Genomic DNA, 26,958 nt, shown 5'->3' with positions numbered 1-26,958 from the left:
TTAGGCTAACAAAGGCTTAGAACAAGGACAAAATTCCAGCAACTACACAATGAGATTTTTTTGAAGGAATTAAACTTCAAAATTTGGTAATTCAAACCTTCTAACAATCATTTATATTACCTTCAAAAATTTTTGAAAGCTATTATAGCATGAACCATTTAGCCCAAATAATTTTTTTTAAAATAAGTTTTTGCCCCCCTTTTTTTAACAAGAAATTAAAGGCCTAATTTTTGCAATGGTTCGGCCTCAATAAAAAAAATAGCATGAACAAGGTAATATAAAATGGCAAAGAAGAAATTAGAAGGATGTTACCAAGAAATTTCAGCCCAAACAATCTTGAAAAACCCTTGAACCGGAGCTCTGATAACCAAAATGATGTAAACCCATTTGCACAAGGGTTGAGGATGGATCTTCAAAGGGTTTTTTTTTTATTACTTGTATGAAAATTCAGAAAATGGAATGGACAAGGAGAAAGAAAGTGCCGAGTTTATGGAGGGCTAAATGGAAGGGATTTGGTTCAAAGTCTAAATGTGTTTGGATGGAAAATGATGAAGAATGAGAATGAAGAAGGTGGTTGGAAGAATCACTCCTCCGGAATTGGTGTCACACACAAGATGGTGTTCCTTGATAAACCAATTTCTTGAATAACTCAAGTAACTAAAGAGATTCACTCTCACACTCTAGAAGGTGATTAAAACTCAAATTCAAGGTTTGTCCTTTTATTAGAAAATGTGCAGCCCATAAATAGGAATGACATTAAGTTGGTTACAAAAGTGAGAAGATGAAATGATCACAATTAACAACAATTGATGGTGTCATTATACCTAATTAAAACTAGAATTAAGAAAAATGATAACCAATAACAACAATTGATGGTGTCATTATACCTAATTAAAACTAGAATTAAGACACAAAACATGTGAAAAAATGCACAACTTTTGGTCAGCCAAAAGGCAGCCACAAGCCTAGAGTTTCCACCTTATTAAATCTTAATTTCTTCAAATTAAAACAAGCATACAGGTGGTGCAAATCCAAAGAGAATTGACAGCCACTTTAACACAAGTTTGGGCCTTTATTTCAACTAACAAAATGCTAATAAAACCACTCATCAAAGGTGGCGCCCTCTACTCTTCTTGGAACATGGTGCAATTGACAATTTGAAGCTTCTCCACTTATAACATGGGCCTAAATTCAAATAGCATGGTTAACACTTGTTGAAGAACTTCTTTGGTCTTCTTTGTTCTAGTCCTTGATATAGATCCTCCAAATCCTTCTAAAAGTTCCTTATCCTTAGTCCTTGCCATGTCCTCATCAGCAAGTCAACCCAACTTTTGTTTATATTAGATTCTATTTTATATGGCAAGTTATTGTTGCAGAGAAGGAAAACAAAGGGATTCAAATGAAAAACTAATCATGATTGTTGCCGTGGTGAAGGGATTGTAAAGAAGGTGTATTGGAAATGAACTTTTTCCTTCTACACTTTGTATATAAACTTGTTTCTCTATTGTATCTCTGTACATGTACAAAAAATTATTGTCATGACTCATGACACAATCGAATTACTTATATTCCATTTTCGGCCACAATAGATATGTATTCTAGTCCCTGAAAGTTGTTGTTTATGGTACTAGGTAAAGGTCCAGGCTTTCTTTGTCTAAATTTAGTAAATGTGCAACCAATGCCTGAAGGCAAACAATGGAGTAAATTATTAGATTGGGATTAAAAAGTAAAAATAAAATAAAATTTAGACTTGTGGTATCACAATGAAAAAATCAACTTCTTTGCAATTCTAATTGTCTAGTTCAAAGAAAGAATCAAAAGTTTTGCATTTCAGAAACAACGGATAAAAATAACATTAAGAAAAAAATATATTTCAGACAAAAATAAAGGTAACATAGAAAATAAAGAAATTATAAAAGTTCATTACTAATGCCTACATAAAAGAAAAGAAAAAACAAAGGGTTTTAGAGTTTAAATCTAGGGAATCAATAATTGTTCCCAAGGCTCCGCTAACCTTGAACACCATAAGCTTGTCTAAAGACTATTTATATTTGAAGAGACCGCAAAAATTTAGTTTCGCATGTTGGTTCGTTACTATTAGAAGTTGGCATCAAACTTTGATAAGCCACAACCACTCCATATGACATATTGTGATTTGCCACTAACACATTGAAAGGATGAAGATAATTAGAATGGGGGAAAATAAATCACAAGGATTTAATCAAATAGATTAAGAAAAAGAAAAGAAAACCTGAAAACTAAAAATTCATTTCAACCCTTGTTCAATGTGATAATAATAGGTTGAGATTAGAAAGCTTAGAAGTAGAAGTGTTGGTAATTAGGTTCTAAACAGTGTGTCCATCTCCAAGAGTGTATTTATTCATTTCTCAAAAAAAAGTATTTACCACTCACATGATATTATTTGTTTTTGGAACAAATTCATTCTATTTAAAAAGTAAAGTAACCCCCTTAAACATATTATATACACAAAACAAACATAAATGGTTAAAGAACACACACGTATCTCTAAAAAAAAACAAGCACACAAACATAGACACTTGTGAGATCTTTCAACAAAAACAACACACAATTATGTTTTCATGAAGAATCAAACCTCAATTGGACCTAGAGCCCTTAAAACTTTAATGCAGACAACATTCGGTGTAACCGTGTAGAATGGATCAATCTCCACCCTGCAACTTTTGTAGAAAGAAAAAAAATTGAGAAATAAAATGCAAAAATATAAAATTTGATAAATAAACAATACGTAATAAAACTTATGGCTACCGTCGGAGAGAAAACAAAAACTTGCCTGGGTTAGAACTTAGAACCAATGAAGGAAATCAAAATGGATTTAGAGACAATGAAACTGAAAAATAAAGAAAGATAAATTGAAGGAGAAGAAGGAAAAAGGAAGAGATTATAGAAACTTCAGAAACACAAATTAGATGGAATCAGATAATCATAACCTTTGATAGCGTGAGAAAGAAAGAAAGCAATGATCGTGAACTGAGAGCCAAAGTTAAAGCCATAAAGGATAGTGATGTTTGTATATTGTTATATATTATAGAATATTTTATGAGATTAAATTAATCCTAATGTTAAATGATATTACATAAAACACACACATGACATGAAACACAAAAGAAAAAAAGAAAAGGAGAGAATTCACTTGAATGTGATAGAATGAATAAAGGGTTCCCTAGACTTACCATGTTGAAGAGGTTCATATTATTTCTTCATTGATTTTCAGAGCACTTTTGACGGTGATTCCACCTCACCCAAATCATACAATTATAAACTTTAGATATTACTTTTTAAATACATAACTTTCTCCTCAACGACTACAACTAATTGAATGAGAGAAAGGTTTGTTCTATGGCAGAAGAAGAGGAGCAAGGCTTTGAGCTTGGTTGCGTCCACATCGTAAATGTGATTTGATTTGATGAATTTGTATTTGAAACGAAGAGGGAGAGAAAAGGGGGTCATTGTATACTTTTACTTTCCCTATCCATAAAGATTTGAGAGCAATAGATGAATGTGGAGGTTATAGGGAGGTGTGACAATTTTACTTGTGTTATATAAGGAATAATTTTACAAATCAAGTGAAAAAGTATGTTGTTACTCAAGGATAAAATGGTATTAAAAAATGTGTACACAAAAAAATAGTTACCTGAACATATTCCATTTATATAATGGTATAAATGAAGGATAAATAAGGAATTTGAATTGTGTGTACTAAATGAGATAATTCTCATTATTAATAGTTATAGATTAATATTGGCTTTGTCCCTAATAAGAATCTTTTAACTAATTCATGCCCCTTAAAAAAATAATTAATTTAGTTAATCACATTAGCTCTATCAATTAATTATACTATCATTCCAAAATTATCATTTTCTTATCTGTTTATTCACTTATTTGTTTCTCATCAATTTTTGGAAAGAGAATAATTAAGTAAAGATATATAGAAAAAAATAATTAATACATTTAGAAATTAGATAAGATCTACATTAAAATGGTTTAAGATCTCAAAACAAGATTTATCTCAAGATCTCATCTTGCTAAGATCCATTATTGGAATAGGACGTTAAATCTCTTCCTATGTGAAGATCTAGTTCTTGTATAAGAACTCCCTAATGCTGCATCCATTTAAAAAAAAATTTGATTTCTTACTTTCTCTCCATAAAATTAATTTGCATAACGAGATCTTCTATTAAAGATAGTCTAAAGATCTCAAAATAAAATCTTCTAGTTGAAACAATTTTTTTAAAAAAAGTTGTATGATTAGGAATAGAAGGAGCAACTCTATATTATGTTTATCTTTCGTCCATTTATTGCTTTTTTGGTATTTTAAATTTTAATGATCAAATGATAAAAATCCCTAGTTTACACACCCAATAAAGATAAAAAAAAAAAAAAAAAACCCTCAATTACACACTCGCTTACACCCTTTGTTCTCCGCTAGGTTCGTCATTCACTTGCATTGCACGCCGCCACCTCTGCGGCTTCGCTGTAGTCAATGAACCAGAGGTACGTTCCTCATCTTCTTCTCCCTCCCGCTTTCTGTCTGTATGTAGGTGCAATTTTGGAATCAACGGCCTTCCAAAAAAAAAACGATTGGAAACAATAAGTGGCTATTTGGTGCGTTTGAGTTCAATTCACTTGTTTGATTCAAAATCAAGTGTCACATAGCACGTATTCCTTTCATTTCTTTTATCATATCATGTCTGCCAGTGATCCCAATTCTGCAATATATGTGACTGATTCTATATAGATATATAGGCAATTAGGGGCAAATCTTGAGGTAGATATACCAATCAAATACCTTACTTTGTTAATTTCCTAGAAGATGATGATGAACTTGAACACATAAAAGAAGGAATATGGAGAAGGGGGAATGCTAACTGGTGAGGTAAAGCAGCGCCTAATTGAAGTTTTGACTGAACTAGTGGAGAGGCATCGTAGGGCTCGGTCAGTCGGGCTTCTGTGACTGAAGAGATGGATTCGTGGATGCATTTTATTAGGCACTGCTTTACCTCACCAGTTAGCATTCCCTCTTCTCCACATTCCTTCTTTTATGTGTTCAAGTTCATCATCATCTTCTAGGAAATTAACATGGTAAGGTATTTGATTGGTATATCTACCTCAAGATTTGCCCCTAATTTATACAACAATTTTGTTATATAGACTTACTATCATCAAAAATGTGTACCTTACTTTTTTACCACCACTTGATAATTCAAAGGGCAAAAAACTTAGTTCGTCTGGAAAAAAAAAAAAAAGAAACTAACTGTCATGTCGCTTAACATATGGAGTTTTCAAATATTATTTTCCTTAAGTTTGCGCAGCCATTTTGGGTACACTGCATGTAGTTTGTTTCTTGGCTTCCTTTTTCAACTTTTCTTTTTTTCTCTTATTTCATATTTGATATGATTTTGTTATCAGAAATCTTCAACTTGGTTCATTCATTATTCCTCAATAATGTTAATTGCCACTTTCTATACCTTCCCAATTCAAGGACTTTCTCTGTTCTGAAGGCAATACTGTCACCTGATGTGAAGCTCAATACCTCTTGTTTTGAATTTGATCAATTATGCAATAAATAATGTATTGGTATAAAAGATGCTACCTTTTAATCATGGATCAAATTGTTGTTATCACAAAACAAAGCCAAGAGTGTTTGATTAACCTACCACTCATTTATGTTGCTCTCTGCTGGAGTAGATGACTGTCTGCTCACATCTGCAGTTACAGTGATACTCTAATTTGCTTTTAATTTTTATATTGAACAACTTGTGGAAGAAGATATATATTCTATTTTCTCTTTAAATAATTTTGTACTGTATACTTTAATCTTATCTGTAGAAAAACAGTACCAGGCAGTGTGCTGATATACACAATAGTTTCACATATACGTGGGTTTTCATATTCACTATATAAGTACATGACTTTATCTATAGGGCATGCTTGATGCAGGTCCCTCTGTAAAAAGGGTTTATTGTGTTTTGGTGATACAATAGTTTTGTATTGTAAACTTTAATCTTATCTGTAGAAAAACAGTACCAGGCAGTGTGCTGATATACACAATAGTTTCACATATATGTGGGTTTTCATATTCACTATATAAGTACATGACTTCATCAATAGGGCATGCTTGATGCAGGTCCCTCTGTAAAAAGGGTTTATTGTGTTTTGGTGACACATTGAAGCTGAGATAGAAAGAGGGATGGAGGGTTCGCGACGGCTACGGGGACATTCTATAGGAGTTTTCAGTGAAGGGATTGGTTTAGTTTTATTTCGCTGGTCGACTCTTCTAACGGCTGTTGAGAATGAATGGGGTGGCCACGAGTCCCGTGTCAAAGCCGATCAACTTGCCAGTGACATTCTTTCCTGGTTCACTCAATCCAAAGGTATTTAAATTAACACCGGTTAATCTTCTCCACTCTTGCTTAGAACACCATGTGATACAAAAGGTAATTGTGTGGATTGGAAACTCTTTTTTGATTTATTTATTTAATTTATTCTTTTGATTGTTGCTACCCAGAGCCACTTTATATTGATGACTTAGAAGACATACTGGATCAAGGTATGCTTTCTCTCAATGTAGAGGTGGAGGATGGCAGCATTGAAGAGGTATGAATTTTCTTTTTGTATTTGTTGGCCTCAAATTGTTGCATTAGTGATTATTTGTTGTTAAACTATGCTAATAATTTTTCTAATAAGTATATGGTTAAAAGGTTTGAGAAATCATTCTTTACTATATTCCGATCAGGCTGAAGGAGATAATATTGTTTATGTTGACATTACACTCACCCCTCCCCATCTTAAGCATAATTCATGGCGCTATTTTTTTTCTGCCTTGGAAAAGAAGATACCATTGTATGCTAATTTTTGTATGCATATCATTATCATTTATTACTATTTTATTGTTAAAAGTCTGCCCTCCATACCTGTATTCTATTATTCTATATTTTTCTTTTGAAGGATTTTTGTATCCCTAAACTCTACTACTGCTTTGGATGCATTTATTGAAAAAGAAGCAGCTTTAAATACTTTTTCATGGTATCCATATGATGCTACATAGACTAAAATTATGTCCCAAGTGATGAATCAAATTAATTTTCTTGGGACTCAAGTAAAATATTTTGAGCTTTGTATATTCCTTTGCTAGTCACTTGTTTTATATGTGTGTGTGTGTGTGTTTTGCTATGTCCACTTGTTCTTATTCTTCATATCCATGTTCATGATTATGTAGGTAGCTGAAAAACTAATGGTTATGCACGAAGAATTCTTAGAAGACAATTTTAGTTCTTTCGAAAATCTCAGGAAAGCCAATCTTGAGCATGCTGCTCGTCCTCCTGTACCACAGGTAAATTACAGGCACAATATGCTCAGAAACAAACCTTACTGTTTTTATAATTAGATTAGATTCATAATATCAAATTTACAAGGTTATATATATATATAAAAAAACTTCGTACCCCATTGCCCGGAGGCTCTTCGCTATGCGAAGGTATGGGGGAGGGATGTTGTACGCAGCCTTACCTTTGCATATGCAAAGAAGCTGTTTCCGGATTCGAACCCATGACCAACAAGTCACCAAGGCACAACTTTACCGCTGCACCAGGGCTCGCCCTCTTTGTTATATATATATATATATATATATATATATATATATATATATATATATATATATATATTATAGTATTAATTTAGGTTTTTCATTTTCTACATGATGTGATATTTTGGGGGGATGAACGGTAAGTTATTTGGCATGACCTGATTTTGGTATCTCCTATTTATAATATGTGCAACAAGATCTTATGAAGTAATGTAGTCATTGGATTGAAAGGGAATATGGTCTTTACAACTCTATGATACTTTAATCTTATATGTTGCGCTCCTGAATGCAGAATATCATCTACTGCCTCTCTTCTTTCCTCTCAAACTACATATCAATTTTAAGTCTTGAAAACTTTGCTATGGTTACTTAACACAACCTATGATTTTTGCATTTATTTGGGTACTTCTAGTATTTCTGTTTCATTCCTTGTTCTATGGCATAGAAGTTGGAATAATGGAATATGCTCCCAAAACACAAATAAGTCCAGAATCATTATATTTCTCTATACTTGAAATAAGGCAAATATTACCATGCTTCTTGTTTGTGACTATTGATGTTAATAAGTACGATGAAAGTTTTGATTTTTTTTTAAACATGATCATTATGTTATGAAATAATATAAACAGGGACTGCTTCATCCCTGGACTTAAGCCCACTTCCTTTTTGCCTACAATTTCCTTCCTACTCTATACACCAGTTCTTAAACCTCCTTTGCTAGCCCCCAAAATGTGAACTGCCTTTCTGATGATGCTAACATGGACTGGAACTAGATGATGGCAATTGTCAATTGGTTACATATGTTTACTGAGCTTGTTTGGTTGATGTACATTTCTCCTTGTTTACATATGGCTAAAGTAACAATTGGATGATCTTCTACTTCCCTTGAATTTGAATGTAGTAATGATGTTACACATTTATGATGTTATAGATTGTAAATGATGATGAAGACGATACAGATGAAGATGTTGGTAATGATGAAAACATGATTGTGGATGATAATTCTTCAAACATGAATCCGGAGACTTCAACATCTGTTGCAAACACGAATTCAGTGAACAGGTCAGTTAATGGACCTCTGCCAAAGGTTTCAGGTGAAGCAGATGATGGATGGGTTGTAGTTTCAAACAGAAGAAATAAGGGTAGAAAAAATTAGATAAATATATTTAAATTTTTGTTTTATGATGTGCTGTTGTCTTTCTCTGTTTTCTTGTGCTTCTTGATGTACTACAAACCTTCTTGAGGGGTGTAACTATGTATACGAATTTTTTGTTTTACTCATTTTAGGTCTCCTCCATTTGAGGTCTTTAGGAAAAAAAGTGGATGAGCATATATTCTGGGAATTCCTACATTACTTTTTTTTGTCTCTTGAGACATTTTGTTTGTAGTTTATGGTATTGAAAGCTTTGTCATATCTTGCAGTAGAGTGATCCAATTATCCAGTAAAGTTGGTCACCTTGCTTGTTCCCAAGCACACTTTTCCACGCCAAACTTATATGACTCACCAGTCACCATCATCAATAACCGATCTTCATTCAATCTTTACAGCCATGCAGGTTTTCACTCGATCACCTACACTTCGATCTTGGTTCTTATTCACAAACACATCCTAAGCTTCAGGATTTCGCAACACCAAGACCTTTTCTTATTTACACATCACTAATTATTCTATCATCGTCCATACAGTAAACACACGGGAAAAGGGAGAGTACAAAAAATGGCATCACTATTTCCTCTTTTCTTTTTCCTTTTATCAAACATTGTGTGCCTGTCAGACATTTTTCTTTCCTCGGTCATGTCTAAGTCCTCACTTCTCATTCCATTGATATGCATCCAATTGAACTGAAGTGATTTAACAAAAAATGCAACGGTCAACTCAACATTTGTTAAAACTTTTTCCAGTACAAAATAAAATGTATTCATAATACTCCTTCGAAGTTAATAGAGCAGCTACCAATGAATTTCAGTAGATAAAACCTCTTGATTCAGTACTTTGGATCTCTTGCTAGTTCCTAGTGTTGGCAAAACCTTACTTTTGCTTGGTATATTCTCATGACTCATTCTTGTCCACATTCTCTTGGAAGTAAAAGAAACGAGCTGAAAGGTGTAACCACGGTCGCTCTTGGTAAATGGATTGATATTTTTACATCAGAAATAAAAAAAAATGATTATATATTTGGGTTTCATTGATGTAAATTATTACATCAACCATTTATTTCATATTAAATAAAATACATATCCCACCTCAACTAGTGCTCCTTTCATTTTTCAAGACTCGCGAGTCTCGTATTTTTGTGATTCCCCAAATTATGATGATTGCTTAATGCTTATGCCTTGACTCCAGAACCAAAGATGGATGTCCTAAAAATAAGGTTAAGCAACTTAAGCTTATGCTAGGATATCCAAAGCCACAACTAATAGAAAAAATCAATTAAACGGCATGCTACACTACGTACATGGCAAATTCCATGCAATTTCAAAGAGCTAACGTGTAAATTTTCATCTAAGTTCTTAAGCAAGGAGCACGTTACTTCATAAAAAAATTTGCAAGATGCTATCGTCCATACTAGCAAGGTTATAAAATTCGATAAGGGTTAGAAAGACCTGAACACACCTTTTTTTTATAAGCACCTGAAGACACTTTGTATCTCCAGTATACGACTAATATATTTTTTTTCACGTAAATCTTATATGAGCAATTTCACACACTTAATTAAAACTTATGCATACTAGCAAGTTTATAAAATTCGAAAAGGTACTTAAAAGACCTAAAGACACTTTGTATCTCTATATGACTAATATATTGTATTTCTTTATTATGTAAATCTTATATGAGCAATTTCATACACTTAATTAAAACTCATGCCTTTGTATATTCATTTTGTTGGGTTTTTTAGGCTCTCTTCCTATGTGTAGTAAAGATCCAAATAAGAAGATCCATTTTGTCAAGTAGAGAGGGGTCAAATTAGAGAGAGATATATACAGACAGACTCATTTGAGAGAAAAAAAAGCAGTTACAAATCATTGAGAGAGAAAGAAAGAGAGGGAAAATCATTGTGATTCTCGCATACCCGCTAGAGACCATTTTTTAGAATGCAACTGCGGATTTGTTCACCATTGGATCAGGCTGATTTTTGAACAGCAGGTTCTACACGCGTGATACTTCAAATTGTCTCTGGCTGGATCGGGAAAAAGATATTTGTAGAGAAAGATAAGTGTTTCACATTATCTGCTCTATATTTTGAGATTTTATCTTCTTGTCTCTATTATACCAATTAGGGGTTTATTTTGATTTGACTATTTATAACATGTTTTATTGCACTTGTTGGAGGTTCTCTTGTATCTTCATTGATCATAGTATTTCTTTGGTCTTAACGACCCGTGATTTTTACCCTTACATTGAGGGGTTTTTCACATTAAACAAATTTTGTCTCTATTTTCATTTATTTTGTGCTCTATATCTTATTGGTACTCCTCACAGGTTCTTGCAAGTTTTGGAGAATTTATTTCCGTTGCTTATTACTCTTTGATAGAGTTTGTTATTGTGTTGGCCTATTTCTCCCATCAGAGTATTGTTGGAGTATAAGTGTGAGGTGAAGTCCCACATCGGGTATAAGTGAAAAAGTTGAGCACCATATAAGTGAGGAGAAAACCCATAAATTTGAGCTTTAAGGTTTTTGGTTAAAGTGTGGTGTCAAGTTTCCTTATGTGATGCCTCATGGTCCATTGGTGGAAATCTCCATGGCGTTTACTCCCCTCGAATTTTCCCAACATATTTTACATTTTTTTATGTTTGCTTTTTTTTTTATCATATAAGTATATCTCAAGACTTTGCAATACCACTCATATATATGGGTAAGATGCTAATATTAAAAAAGGATTTATTAATGAAAAAAAGACAATATTCACTTTATATCTCTAACATACAACTTATATATTTTTTAGTATACAACTTACATATTTTCCATAAGTCATACTATATACGATGACACAAACTTTTTGTTTTTTTTATTAAAGAAATCATTATGCAAGTCGTATATTAGATATGCAAGTTCTATTAAAAGAATTACTTCGATAACTTGTATTTTGAAAATACGGCTTACCTTTATACAAGTCGAACACTCCATGTATGAAAAAAGGTTTGAAAAAATGGCATGCTAATCGCTAGATTAATAGTTTTAAAATAAAATTACACTGCTTTAATTTAAGAACAACCTGGCTAAGAAGAAAAAAAGAACGTACCACTACGCTTACGCATTGCATATCGTGATTGAACAATTATTTAACATCCCATTTTTTGATTGCCGCAGTCCCAAAATATGTAAAGTTTCCACCTTACCCTTTTCATCTCACTCACACTCTTCTTCTCTCCATCTTCCTCTTCATCGAGGGAAGCACTTGTGCGGATCCTCTTGATTGGGATGGTGGCGGCTCCAATCTAGTGAGGTGATGATTTCCAGCTAGTGATGGTGCTATTAAAGCATGGAGTGGTGTCTATTACGAATTACTAAATCCATAATATATTTTTTTGCATTACAGATTGAACAACATGTAACTATATTATGGTGGTGCGGTTGTGCAGAGGTGACGAGGTGAAATCATGCACACGCAACGTGGATCTGGTGTGCAGGTCACATGCGCAGATCTAAGAGGTGCAGAGGTGATTGCGGTGTGCAACTTATGGTGTCGTGGTTGGGTGGTGCACGTTCCGATCTTGAGAAAGGAGGTGGCGATGTGATAAGGAGGGAAGAGGGGGTGAGTGGTGGACCGTGGTGGTTGCAAAGAGATGGTGCACCAAGCAAAAAAATGGGATGCTTTTGCTTTGTGTACAAAGTTTGAGATCAACTAACTGATGGGTGTAGGAGAAATGATGGGCCAAAATTCATGGTCTCATGCAATTGCTGCCTTATTAGGTATGAGTGAAGAATTATGGTCTTTAATTCGTAACCATTTGCTTAGAGAACTAACAAAATGATTTGATGAGTATATCAACCTGCTTGGTGGTATAGACAAATTTGAGAAATTAAAGCAGTCCCTACTTGTAGATGGATTATCCATGGTATATAAGTTTTTTGTTACATTTTGATGGTTTAATTTTGCATTAAATAAATGTAATTAAAACTATTACAGGCAAATTACCATGGATAAGTGGATGAATATAACCAATATGAGATATGTGATTGCATCAAGTTATAATGTAATCCTTGTTTCTCTTTCTCTCCAACAAAGCATAACGTTTTTTCCTCTTAAAAGTCAACCATCAAGAGATTGTTTTGTACATCGCGTTATATGTATCGGTCATGTGTATGACAATCATCTTGTTTGTGTACTTTATGTAATAAAATATGTTCTAATAATTTGAATGTGTATGTCCCTATGTAACAGGTATTTCTAAGAGGCCATTGTCCCTTACCGCCAGTATCTTTGTTATAATATACAAATTGTCATTATCAAACAAAGTAGTGGCTTACACCAAATATTAGTAGAATGCAACAGTATACAAATTTGATGAGGTGGAAAATAGACTTTGTTGATTTAAGGAAAGATTGAACATTTAGTTACAGTTAAGCCAATATTTGTAACATACATAGTTGTGACATACTTATGGGGTTGTCCTGTAATATGATAATTAATGTGTTTCATTAGACGTTCATATAAGTATTTATTTTACATAATTATCGATTGTGCAAATAATCATATTAGAAAAAAAAACAAAACATCAAACAATATATAATTATTTATGTTTTAGGGTTTTTATTTAGGGTTATTTAACTAATTAAATTGAATTATGGTTTAGGGTTTCAGTGTTGATGAATTATGTATTTAGGGTTGAGGGATTAAATAATTAGGTTTAAGGTTTAACATAATAATCTACTCAGGTCAATAATTTAATATTCACATATTGCATAAACGAAAATAAATAAATAAAAACTTATCAAATAACAGTAAATAATAAACTTAGTTCAGTCATATTGCATACATAATTCATATAAAACCTAAAAAATCCTAACAATCTTCATGCATCCGGCATACACCATTTTCGTCTCGATCGAACATATACATTCCCTTGCATAGTCACACTCCTAGTGATCCTTGGGCACTCCTCGGTCACAGTGTATGCGTATGTTCCTTCAGTGACTACCCTCAGGTTAATCAAGAGTTTCAACCTTTCTATTATTGCTTGGCAAACCTCCTACGACATTGACAATAAGGTAAAAAGTAAACATTTAATGCATGACACATAAAATGACTAACAGTGAGAAATCAAAATATATTATACATGTGCATGTCGAGGCATGTCTACATCAGCAGGTGCAGCTGCAGGTGGTTCTGGCATAGCCACTGTGGAGACCGGATACTGAGGAGGATCTGGTTCAATAAATGTATCATCATGCACCATGGGTGGATGTCTAGGAGGATCCTCAAGCTGTGTCGGACTCATGAAGGGGTGAGATATGAAGTAGAACCAGTTCATGTAGTCCAATGCACACTGTCAAGGAACAACACAAATCTGACCCACTAGTGCAAGGTATTCAAAAAATTGAATCCATCTATCATCAATATCCTCTATAGGTAAAGATGGAGCAGGGTGGTGTGGAGGAATGGTCTGCACATAACCAAACTGGTGCACAACTCTCTCTGTGTATGACAATAGATGGACCCCATCTGATATGTCTGGAAAATAATGAGATCAACTCAAACTCTCTGAATTCATGGTGATCACCATAAGGAATCCAGCACACAACATCAGACGTCAATCTATCCAACCGCTTCCGATATGTCGACACTGGTAATGCCTTCCCAGACTTCCAACGGCAAGCACGTGGTTTCCTCTCATGATAATCTTCAGCAACAATAGAAGAAGTAATAGTAGGAAAATATTCATAGATCCAACACTGCACATATTTAAAAAACAACAAAAATTCAAAACAATACTCAATATAAACTACAAAACTAAAAATTAAATTTATAATAAATTATAAATACCTGTAAAAGTGTGATATATCCTGTAAGTTATCTAGTTCTTCTCTTTGACGCATCATTCAAGTTCTCATATGAACAAGTGCAACAACTCCCCATGCGTAGCTTCCAGTTTGGCTGAGGTCACGAAATGCATCCAAGAATACCACATGCATGTGTGTGACACTCTTGTTAGCAAAGAGTGTGCAACCTACTAGATGCAAAAGATATGCTCGAGCTGCTACAGTCCATTGTCCTACATCACATTTGCTATGATAAATGTATCGTAGCCAGGATAGTCGAACATATGTCTCATGACATTGAAATGTCTCTTCTCTTGCTTCTTGTGAATTGACTTCAAGCAAGTCAACTAACAAGTCCACAACTTGGTCTACATGAAGAGCCTCAAAGCTATGAAAGGTGCCTATAACGAGCAGATGAAGCAACAATGTCACATCATCGAGGGTGATAGTGATCGAAAGATGAAAACTACTAGTTTCCTTATGCCACCTCTCCGCAAAAGCAGATATAAGTCTCCTGTCACCAGTGTCCAAGGAACATGCAATCAGGGGACTTAATCCTGTGGCAGCCATTATGCCTTCAATCTCTGGAGCAGGCCTTCCAAATTTCTCTACCTTCCTTCCATGGGAGGACAATTTCAACTCAGGACGTTCCTGAAAATAAAAATTTAAATCATTTCAACTTGAATTAAAAATAGTTATGACAATATTATATATTTTAGAAAAATAAATAACTCTCCATTTCAAACTGGGATTGCCACATGATGAACATAGTCCATCGAAACTGATGTGTCATGGGGCCTGCCTGGAAAACTTTAGGCATCAACAACTATATCATCAACCTCCTGAGGCTCATGATGGATCTTGTCAGCTGCATAAACCACATGCTCAACATCCTCAGCAATAAGTGCAACTACTCGTTGCCTACGTGGAGATGTTGTAGGCCTTCACTATTGAGGGACTTCTTCTGCACCACCACTAACTTCTGTCCCTAAGGCTCTTCCTATAACCTATTAACATTGCCTAAAGCTCGACATTATCCTTTGGTTCTAACCATAATCTGCACATTTAAGCAGTAATAACAATTAATATCATTGTTCAAATAATACTTCAATCAATTACTATTTAATAATTCATAAATAAAAAATTTATTATTTTTTAAATAACTTTTTTATTACTTTTATATATTCATAAATGAATATAGAAATTCTTTTTTCAAATTTATAGACTTCACATCACTAATTCTAGTAAACTTAAATTAATGACCAAAATCTAAGTACAATTTTGTTTTTTTATTTCTAATAAATGACTATTTCATTTTTTTAACAATTTAGTATCTCAATACCTTTAAATGAATGATCTTTTTTTTAATTTTATACATCCAAACACTATTTATATAAATATTTAATACTATGAGTGTAATAATAATATACGACTATATCAATAAAAATAAATAAATTAATTAATTAGAAAATATAAATAAATTACTTATATTTTAAAAATAAATAAATAACAATAATATTTATACATTCATTTTTAAATAAATAAAATTCTTAAATTATTTATTAAAAACCATCTTCAAAAAATAAATATAATTGATTAAATATAAGCACATAAAAAATATACAACAATATTTATTTATTGAAAAAATATTTTTACAACAAAAATATTAATTTATTTTTAATTATAAAAAATTATACAGATTGATGCCGTATGAATTATATAAATTAGTAATCCGTATAATTCATATGAATTAACAATTGGTATGAATTATACGGATTGTTAATTCGTATATTTCATACGAATTGTTAATTCGTATGCAATATTTGACATTCCAATCCTGAAAATAAAAGTGATGGGACACACTAGTAGTGTAGGGTGAGGAAAAAAGGAACGATTTTTAAAATTTTAAGTAAATGACATTTTTATAACTTAACATGAATTACTTGGTGCACAAATATTTCTGCTGGATGCATGAAGGGATTGCCTTCACCTGATGGAGCTTAACCCGACACAAACTTTGAGTTTCTTTTTACTTTTTTTTTTTCGATAATAACAAACTTTCAGGTTCAACGGCTAGTTTTCATTTCGAAAATAAGACTTGACTAACTTCCTTTTTGTTTCTTTATCTCACTTGAAAAGCGGTTGGGGCACCATAACGGTAACTTGCGATTCATTTCTCTCCCTTCCCGATTGCATATCACCATCTTCACTCACCAAATCACTCCAACACAACACTTTTCTCTGCACTTCAAACCAGGTTAGTTTCTGGGTTTCTTATCTTTTATTTTGAAATTAGTTTCCCTTAAAATCTTGGAATTATCGACAAGTTTTTCTATGATTTTGATCTTTCCTCTTTACCCAAAACCAATGCTCACATGTAATTTGATGAATTGAAAAAAAAAACGAAATTAGATGATTTATTAAGGTTAGTAAGGAACGAAAGTTAGTTTTATGTGATTTCTTGTAGTCTGTTTATTTATAATTTTCAGGTATTTTAGTCTTTTGATATATTAATGGAGTTGCTTTCCTTTATATGTTAAAGCGAACTGCAAATCAAGTAGCCAGTGGCGGAGCTTCAACTGAAAATGAGGGGGAGCCACAAAAAGATTTAATCTAATATGTAACATTTTAGTATATATTTCAAACTTAAATTGCAATTTAAACACAAAGTTAATAAAAAAAATAGGATTATAACCAAATTGGTCCCTGAAAGCGTGAGAAATTTGACAAATTAGTCTCTAATAAAAAATTCAAATCCAGTCCTTAAATGTACAAAAAAGTATGACAAAGTAGTCGTACAGATAATTTAATAACAAATTGATCCTAAATTTAATAATTTAATGTCAAGTTGGTTCTTATAAAATATAACTTATTATCAAATTGATCCTCATGGGAAATACCAAGTTAGTGTTTTCACTTTTGGTCCATTTTTCTTTTATTTTTTTTCTTGGTATTTGTCGGGGAACATGTGTAATGTAACACTTGTTTAAATTTGTATACTGCTTGCAAAACAGGTTTTTCTTTAATGTCATAAATGTGAAAAGAAATGGACAAGGTTTATGAAGAGCTCGATGAAGCAAAAGCAAAAATTGAGGAACTCAAGGAAGAACTAAGAGCCAAGACAGATTCACTTGAGAACTGGAAAAAATCCCACAATGCACAGATCAATCAGATACAGGAAGCAAAGTTCAAAGCTGAGAAGCTGGATCAAACACTGCTTCAACAAGCAGATGAAATCTCCGAGGCAAAGCTGGTTTGTGAAGATCTCAAAGGGAAGTTGACTAAAAAGGAGTCCATCATCAAACATCTCAGTGCTGCAAATGATAAACTTCGAGTGGATTGTGATGCCAAGTTCAAAAAGTGGGAAGAAGAAAAAAGAGGGTTGGTGTTAGCCTTAGAGGAGGGAAATGAGAAGACACAGGACCATGAACAACAGATTCATCAATACAAACAAGAAATTGAAAGACTGAAAGGTTGTCTTTCAGTTTCAAAGGAGAAGTGTGTGGAGACACAAAAAAAATTTAAAGCATCCAAAGAAATAAGAGAAAGAGATGACATGTTCCAGAAGTTAGAGGAGGAATGCAGGAAGGCGGAAGATCAATTAAAATGGAAGAAGGAACAGTTTAAGCATCTAGAAGAAGCGCATGAAAAACTCCGAGACCAGTTTAAGGCTAGCAAGAAGGAGGCAGAGGTGGAAAAATCTACATTGCTTGATGGGATTTCTTCACTTCAGACTAGGTTAGACTCTCAGATCAGAGTATCAGAGGATTTACAACATCAATTACACACTTGCCACCAAGCTCTTGCTCATGTGGAAAGCCAAAAAAAGTGTCTGGAAGTTGAAGTTTCAAATCTTAAAGTGCAGCTTGATAATGCTAGCAATGAGTACCAGGATGCTAGGTTACAGCTAGATTGCTTAAACACTCACTGCGACAAAGATATTGCAGATTTGAGATATTTGCTAAAGACAAAAGAGGCATATAATAAAGAATCAAAGTACAGGATTGAGAAGCTAGAGCAAGAAAATCAAGAGCTGCGGATGTCCCTCAAAGAACTCCAGGAAGCTCAAATTCAAGAAGCAGGAACTTCATATTCGCAGTCAAAGTTGCGGTCCAAGCTCAGAAATTTGGAACAAACTCATAAAGAGTGTGCCTCTACTTTAAAGACTAAAGAAGCTGAATGGAACTTTAAGATAAAACAGTTGACAGAAAACCTGAATAGATGTCAGTCTGATTTGGAAACTAAAATTGAAGCAGTGGAAGACCTCCAGATGGAGTTAGAAAGGTCTCATTCTTTAGCCATTGAGATGATGTTATTGAATGAGGAGATTTCTGTGATGCTGCTTGTGTTGAAACAGGGAACTTCTGAGGCTCAATTGAAGCTTGCTGGCCATAAAGATGAAATGGATCTTATCAGCAAAGCTAGTGAAGAGAAGATTTTTCAACTAATGAGGCAGTTGGAGATGAAGGATGCTGCTTTGATCAGTGCCCAGAAAAGCATAAATGAAGAACGTGAGATAGCAGCATGTTTGATGAAGCAGGTTGAGTCTTCTGTATCCAACAATGAACTGCATTCACTGCAAAATGAACTTGATAGACACAAGGAAATGCTGGAGGAATCAATAAGAAGTCAGCTGATCCTCAAAGAGAACGTTTTGCAGATGGAATGTAACTTTAAAGAACAGTTGGAGATGAAAGATGCTGTTGTGATCAGTGCACAGAAAAGCATAAATGAAGAACGTGAGGTAGAAGCATGTTTGAGGAGGCAGGTTGAGTCTTATGCATCCAACAATGATGAACTGCAGCAGTCACTGCAAAATGAAGTCGATAGGCACAAGGAAATGCAAGAGGAATCAACGAGTCAGCCGATCCTCAAAGAGAAGGTTTTGCAGTTGGAATGTAACTTTAAAGAACAGCTTAAAGAAATTCATGATGCTTTCGACAGTGTAATCATTGAATTGGATGAAACAATATGTGAAAGAAATGAAATGGAATTTGAATTGCAAATATGGAAGTCAATTGTTGAGCACTTGAAGAATGATCTTGAAGAAAATCATGTGGTGCGTAGAGAACTGGAATCTTCACTTCTTGCACAAGTAGATTTTGGTGAAAGCCTCAAGCATGAGAAAGATAGCTTGGTTTATAAGTTGGAAGAGAAAGAGAGGAGCCTAGATTATCTGCAGCGACATGTTGTGCTATTGGAACATGAGCTAATAGAAAGGGGAGAATCAGCGGTGTCCTCTGAGTCAGATAATGTCAGATATCTCCAGATCATAGCGGAGAAGGACAAGATTCTAGAAGAGCTTCAGAAAGAGGTTGTATGGCTGGAACAAGAATCATTTAGAAAAGAATTTGAAAGTGCTGTGATTGAGAAAGGCACAATGGAAAGAACCTTTGAGCATGAGAAAGATAATCTTATCCAGATTGTGAAAGGAAAAGACAGGAGAATAGATGAACTCATGCAGCAGGTGACTTCACTGGAGCAACAGTTCACTAACTCATTGACCACCTTTTCTTCACAGCTTGCTGAGAAACAGGCTGAAATTAACCTCATCCAGGAAGCTTGTTACAAGATCACAACATCTCAGATTCTAGCTGCACTTGAAATTGAAGAGAAGAAGTTGATGGTAGTGGAACTTGAGGATGATATTCATGCTATACAGCAGAAACTGAAATTGCAGGAGGAAAAGTGGAGCCCATCAGAGCAACTTGCATTGGATACTGAAGTAGAATTGGGTGCAAAACAGTTAAAGGCAATGGAGTTGAATGATCAAATGGAGTCTAAGCTAAGAAAATCAGATGCTTTGCTTCATAAACTCAAGATGGAGAATAGAAATTTACTTGAAAGTGCCACGAGACTGTCATCGGAAAGGGAAAGCTTGTTGGCAAATGTTCAGGGATTCAGTGATAAAATCTGCGAGTTCTCTACTGCAGACACTATACTAATGGACAAGTTGAGAAGCATGGTGCAGTCTTTTGAGAATGGTTGTCCCGTAATGAAGTTGAAAAAGGATGATGGTTTCCTTGTAAAAGAGAATAATATGTTGATTCAGTCTCCCACGAGGATAAAGAAACTTGAAGCCAATTCTGATACTAGATCACCATTCAAGGAGCTAAATTTGCTAGAAGAATAGGATGTGTGCAGTCTTGTATTTTCAGCAAAAAGGTCATGATGCATTGTGAAACATGACCATTCTTTGGATTGTATATGGCATTTATTTATTATTTGTATTCGCCTATATTTTTTTGTCAATGCAGCTGTTCCACAAATATTTCTTTGTTACTTAAGCAACTAGAAATTAAAATCAAGTCAAATAAAATTACAAGAAACTGGGGGAGAAACTCCTTCCCCCAATACTAGAGAAAAGAAAGTAGAAGAATGAAGGTATTTTTGTCAAATAAAATTATTTTATCATGATAATTGATATAATTGATTGTTTTCTTATGATGTGTATTTTTTTACATTAATGAATAAGGAATCTAGAAAAGGATTAACAGGTTGAAATATTGGAGAGAAAAAAGTAATTAAGACTTTATTATATTCTGAAATAACAAATAAATTGGGACAAAAATATTTTAAACGTAACAAAGAAAATTAGACGAACTGAGCATTAACAAAGAAAATTCGATAGTTCCAAGGCAGGATTTGTTGCGTATTGAAGTTTGTAGACCGGTCACGTCTTTAGTTCCCAAGCCTAAGTTACTTTATTTTCGTTCCTACTCTCAACTTAAAAATGATAAATAAAAGTCATTTTGATTAACTTGAATAAAAAGACAATATAATTCAATTTCAAAAACAAGTTATTTATTTATATATTCCATAAAATTTAATTGTAGACAGTGACAGCGACAGTATAAATAATCAACGGAAATCATTCTAATTATGAGACTCCTATAATTTTTAACTAAATTATGATAAAATTCCATAAATTTACTGTACATCGCAATAGCAATTAAACTCATATTTTTTCTGTTAAAAAAACTTAAAATAATATTTTATTATTCTTGGATCTTGCCAAAGACAACGGTTCCCAGTCCCACCCACATTGGCATCATGTAATTACCATACAAAAGTGGTTGAGGAGTTGAGCTGCCCAACTGAACCGTTTTAAATTCTACAACCAGACTCATGAAATCTCCTCCTCAATAGTTAACTAACACATCCTTAAAATATTCCTCTTCAATCTGCTCAATCTTCCACTCTTGTGTTGTCTTGTGTGTGTTTCTCCGCCTAGTCCTAGATCTGTCTCCCCAATGGCTGGTTTCTTCTCTCTTCTAAGGCGCCTCTATCTCTCCCTTTACAATTGGACCGTTTTGTTTGGATGGTACTCTCACTCATCCCTTCTATTAGTCTTTACTATGAGATATATATCTCAAAACTCTCTCTCTTTCTTAATCTGCATAGGTGTCAAGTTCTGTATTTTGTTCTCAAGACATTGAACGAATCGGGTCATCAACATGTTTACAGTGCAGCAGAAAAACCTTTGCATTATGCTCAAAGCGCTGCTGTGTTAGAGGTACCTGATCCAACAAGTTTTGATTTTTCTGAGCTATGGACACACACCCTTTTGTTTGTTTCAAGGAATATGTTTCTAGTGGGAATTATCTCAAGCTTTTTCTAACTTTTTTGAGTTTTTGGTGCGGCGTTGTATTGAATGGTGTGCTAGATTCTTCATGGTTTGGTAGGTGAGTAATCTTTTGCTCAATATGTTGGGTTATATGCTTAACGAAGATGAAAATTGATGTTGGAGTTGGTTTGTTTATGGAATTCTCTTCGTTTTTTCTTTTTTCAATGGTAAAGGGCTGGTGAGGTCTCCAGTAACAGCAACATTGCCACAGATAAGTTCAAGGCTGTTTCTGGTTTGGGGCATCTTATGGAGTTTTCCTGAGGTGAAGAAAAAATTGAACTTTTTTCTTTTAGGTTGATGCATTTTAATTTGTTTATTCAGCATTCAGTCATATTCTTTTATTGAAAGGTTGCAACATTTTTATAATGCCAGACTCGGTCCCATGTGCTTGTTACCTCCCTACTAATCAGCTGGTCCATCACAGAGGCAAGTCTTTCATGATTGCTCTTTCATGTGACATTAAAATTATCTATCTGGCTTTTTGTTATTCTGTTTGATTGTGTTTTTATTGTCAAATGTTAGCAATTAGTATATTATGTTAGTGGGGGCATTCGAAGCCATGACCTCCTTACTACTCCAACCCTTATGTCCCTCCCCCCAACAACCAAACCACCTTATGACTCCATGTTATTCTGTTTGATGTTAGCTAGCCACAGCAAATACGTTGGCACTGGCTGCTATAGGATGGTTATAAATTATATAGCACTTCCTGCATGATGATATTACAATATTTTTCCCCAAAAAAAATGATTAGGAAATCTTAATGAGTGTTAACAAACCAAGGATTTGTACTTATTCACTTGTTTTTGCATGTCCTATCTGAAATTCGCAATTTCAACTACAATACTTGATGGAAAAAGCACGGCAAAAAGCCACTGTATATTTCTTACCTGACATTCACGATTGAGTGGAGTTTCCATTTCGGAACCCATGGTATAGAAGAAGACAACACATTCTGGGGAAAAATTCTCTTTTAAGAGCTGGCTATTAAAGCGAAGGAAACTAAAGGTTGTAGAGTGTGTGGGATAACATTTTTCTTAAGTCTGAGACACTAGTCCAGCAAGAAAAGAAAACACTGAATTATTGTCACTGCAAATTATCTTCAGCTTGAAACCTTTCTTCATTGACCATTACACAAAGTTACCTCTGTTTTGACTTCTGTTCCTTCACACTTTATAAGACTTTTTTTTCCGTGTGTTCCATTCTTTCTTCTTCCTTTAGACTTCCCACTTCACATTCTGCTACATTTTATCTGATTTGTTATGTTCTTTTTCTATTAATTTCACCATCATCTTTCATTTTTGGTATGTTCTTATTGCTCCTAGATTGATGGTGATTATGTGTCTGAGATTGATAGCTATGGATAGAGATATAATTGCATTAAGTGATTAGAGATATTGAACCGAGTATCGTGGCATATACTATTTTTACATTTGTAAATGCATATATGTTTTCATTTTCTGACTGAAATGGAGTTGGTGGTGCCTGGTGGTCTCTCATTACAATTCACAAATTCCTGTTTCTACTGCCAAAATTGCAAAGGAAATTTTAAGATGTCATAAAAAGCCTTCTCCCAAAGCAGAACAAATGGAAATGGTGCACCTGAAGATTGGCCATGTCAATAATTAGTTACTTGAGTATGTCTGTCTTGCATAAAAATATTGATAATCTGAAATTTTAAGTATTGGCTGGAGTGACAGCAAACTTTTTGGCTTGGTGATTTTCCCCTGTAATTTCTCCTCTGCTTCTGGTATAATATCCTTTGTTTCCATGGTGAAGTCATTAGGAAAGAGAAGGACTAATGAAGATTAATATTCATCTTCTTTGTTGTTGCTTAGATCATTCGCTATTCTTTCTTTGGCTTTAAAGAGACTTTTGGATTTACTCCATCATGGCTTTTGTGGCTTAGGTATGGAATTTGATTGTTTAGCCTTGTTCATGGAGTATAGTACGAGGGAAATCAATTTTTGCTCTTGTATCAACTACAATTCTTCTTTTGCAGATATAGCAGCTTCTTAGTTTTGTATCCAACAGGCATAAGCAGTGAAGTTGGTTTAATATACATTGCCTTACCATTCATTAAGGTAAATTATTTGCATAGCAATGTTCACTAAGCGTTTAGAGTAGTTAGATCTAAAGCTGCTGGCTGTATGTTGTTTTTGTTAATCACTAATATATATCTAGCTCTTCTGCCCTTATTTATTAATTATTTAAAAAGGACAAATCCTCTAAGAGGATTTCCTATTTGGAAACCTTGACCATCGGCAATTTCATAGCATTCCTAAAATGATGGAAGAGAAATGGAGAATAGTCTATTACTTATGATTTACTCTGGTGGAAATATTCGATAATCTGGTTTCTCAATAATTTGGAATTTCAAGCTAATGGAAGTATTTTTCAGGCGTCTGGGAAGTATTGCATAAGGATGCCAAACAAATGGAACTCATCATTTGATTACTTCTATGCTGCGATTGTTGCAATGGGAATCTACGTTCCAGGCATGAGCAAAACATCCTTCTCACTGCTGACAATGATGTCCTTAGGCTAATATTTGTTTCACTGACCTTGTATTTTAACTGGTTGAATGTGGCGCATTCTATGCAGGTAGCCCTCACTTGTACACATACATGCTTGCTCAGAGGAAGAAAGCTCTCTCCAAATCGAAGAGAGAGTAATGCAACATCAGTAGTTTTCATTGATTTTGGGTCAAACGTAGGATATATACACATGTCATATCTTGGTTTGGATTCACATATAGGTATCAGGGAAACGCTGATAAAAAAAAAAAAGGTATCAGGAAAACTCTTGCTTTACTTGTTAATCATTAAAAGGCAAGATGCCGGAGATTAATAAACTAATTATTTTGTTCTTCTGTAACGTGGTGCGAAACAGCTTATAGTTTATTGTTGGTTCTTATTCAACGTGAAACATAAATCATAGTTCAAACAATATGTTAGAGAATTGGTTGGACATTAACTATTAAGATGCATGAAAAAGTGTAAAGGCGATAAACAAAGTAGGTGAATTTACCTGCAACTACGTAGATACAACTTTGGGTGATAGGAGCATAGAGATTTATAACCATAAAGAGCTCCGCATTTCATGAGATGATGATATGTAATGATTGATTTGGAATCTGTTATAAGTGTGCAAATTAAGGGGAATTAGGGGAGCCCTATTATTAAACTTTGGAAAATGTGAAAAGCTAGGAAAAAAACTCTAAATATGAAAGTCTCGAGTAAGAGTGTATCTAGAGTTGATTTAAACTAAAGCATGTCTTAACCTACTTTAATTCAAGAGTGAATACATTTGTGCATTTTTTAGGCGTTCTTACTTTAGAGGAGCCTTATCTGAAAATATGGGTGATATGCGCTCCCCACTACCATATATATATATATATATATATATATATATATATATATATATATATATATATATATATGTAATATGTAAATTCCATGTTCCCCCACTCATCCCCTACTCCAATCCTGCGAGTTTGAGTATGTACAAGGAGACAAGCAACGTCACAAAACTAAAGGTCCTAAACTCTAAAAATAAGTTAGACTCTTAATAGGACATCCTTCGGTGGTAGTGATAGTGACGGAGTTTGACCAATAATTTGGGGGCCAAAGTATTAAATGATATTCATATATTCAAAATTTAAATTTACATATAATTATATTAATATGCACTCATATGTATTATCATTGTCGTTAAACAAAAGTAAACACAAAATGCAATACAATTATTAATATAAAAAAAAATTCACATCCAAAATGTAATAAACTATCAATATCAAAAGAAACAACCACATCCGCTTTAATAAAGCCCAATCGAATATCAATCACTTCATGGACACTATTGATTGAGTAGCCAACCCCAAAACGAAAGAATCAAGGGGAGCGGAGGCACTAGCTAAGGCTTTTTGGAGATGAGGCATATATGGCAAGTGTACTAGCATAAGTACCACCCTTGGTTCCTTCAAAGTTATGAATTGATCAACAATAATTGAATAAAAACTAAAATTTTCAGTTATTTTTTTTCAATGTAAATGATCATATTGTCAGCAAGAAATTCATCTTTCATCTTATTACGCAATCTTGTTTTGATGATCTTCATTGTTAAAAATAATCTTTCTATCGTAGTTATAGAAACGAGAAGAGTTAAGATAAAAGAAAAATTAATTTATCGATCAAATAGTATGTACTTGAGTTTCTTGTTTTTGCCAAAGATTGACATAAGCAACATCACACAACTAAAGGTCCTAAACTCTAAAAATAAGCTAGACTCTTAACGGGACATCCTTCGATGGTAGTGGTAGTGATGGAGCTTGACCAATAATTTGGGGGGCCAAAGTATTAAATGATATTCATATATTCAAAATTTAAATTTACATATAATTATATTAATATGCACTCATATATACTATCATTGTCGTTAAACAAAAGTGAACAAAAAATGCAATACAATTATTAATATAAAAAAAATTCACATCCAAAATGTAATAAACTATCAATATCAAAAGAAACAACCACATCCGCTTTAATAAAGCCCAATCGAACATCAATCACTTCATGGACACTATTGATTGAGTAGCCAACCCCAAAACGCAAGAATCAAGAGGAGCGGAAAGAAGCACTAGCTAAGGCTTTCTGGAGACGAGGCATATAGGGCAAGTGTACTAGCATAAGTACCACCCTTGGTTCCTTCAAAGTTTTGAATTG

At 33.8% G+C, this 26,958-nt stretch overlaps 4 protein-coding genes across 4 annotated transcripts; 3 read left to right on the top strand and 1 right to left on the bottom strand.

Annotated features, from left to right (window-relative positions):
* Positions 1-4,401: 4,401 nt before the first annotated feature.
* On the top strand, positions 4,402-9,038 carry LOC114394823 (pre-rRNA-processing protein TSR2-like). Its single transcript, XM_028356499.1, has 5 exons — positions 4,402-4,533; positions 6,167-6,413; positions 6,548-6,636; positions 7,259-7,372; positions 8,556-9,038. The coding sequence occupies exons 2-5, from the start codon at positions 6,230-6,232 to the stop codon at positions 8,778-8,780; spliced, it is 612 nt and encodes a 203-aa protein (XP_028212300.1). The 5' UTR covers positions 4,402-4,533; positions 6,167-6,229; the 3' UTR covers positions 8,781-9,038.
* Positions 9,039-13,640: 4,602 nt separating this feature from the next.
* On the bottom strand, positions 13,641-15,383 carry LOC114397123 (protein MAIN-LIKE 2-like). Its single transcript, XM_028359239.1, has 5 exons — positions 15,354-15,383; positions 14,686-15,258; positions 14,248-14,520; positions 13,905-14,114; positions 13,641-13,817 (listed from the first exon to the last, which is right to left on the bottom strand). The coding sequence occupies exons 1-5, from the start codon at positions 15,381-15,383 to the stop codon at positions 13,641-13,643; spliced, it is 1,263 nt and encodes a 420-aa protein (XP_028215040.1).
* A 1,345-nt stretch (positions 15,384-16,728) lies between these two features.
* On the top strand, positions 16,729-20,878 carry LOC114395099 (uncharacterized protein At4g38062-like). The gene is made up of 2 exons (XM_028356801.1): positions 16,729-16,864; positions 17,622-20,878. The coding sequence occupies exon 2, from the start codon at positions 17,654-17,656 to the stop codon at positions 20,738-20,740; it is 3,087 nt and encodes a 1,028-aa protein (XP_028212602.1). The 5' UTR covers positions 16,729-16,864; positions 17,622-17,653; the 3' UTR covers positions 20,741-20,878.
* Positions 20,879-21,670: 792 nt separating this feature from the next.
* Positions 21,671-25,183, top strand: LOC114394875 (very-long-chain (3R)-3-hydroxyacyl-CoA dehydratase PASTICCINO 2A-like). Its single transcript, XM_028356550.1, has 9 exons — positions 21,671-21,931; positions 22,012-22,123; positions 22,274-22,292; positions 22,408-22,496; positions 22,607-22,660; positions 24,073-24,143; positions 24,237-24,318; positions 24,636-24,732; positions 24,839-25,183. The coding sequence occupies exons 1-9, from the start codon at positions 21,861-21,863 to the stop codon at positions 24,907-24,909; spliced, it is 666 nt and encodes a 221-aa protein (XP_028212351.1). The 5' UTR covers positions 21,671-21,860; the 3' UTR covers positions 24,910-25,183.
* The last annotated feature ends 1,775 nt before the right edge of the window (positions 25,184-26,958 follow it).

Source organism: Glycine soja, chromosome 18 (genome assembly GCF_004193775.1).
Source record: "Glycine soja cultivar W05 chromosome 18, ASM419377v2, whole genome shotgun sequence".
NCBI classification, from domain to species: domain Eukaryota; kingdom Viridiplantae; phylum Streptophyta; class Magnoliopsida; order Fabales; family Fabaceae; genus Glycine; species Glycine soja.
The sequence above is the reverse complement of the archived record's forward strand: the minus strand, read 5'-3'. Positions and strand labels throughout refer to the sequence as shown.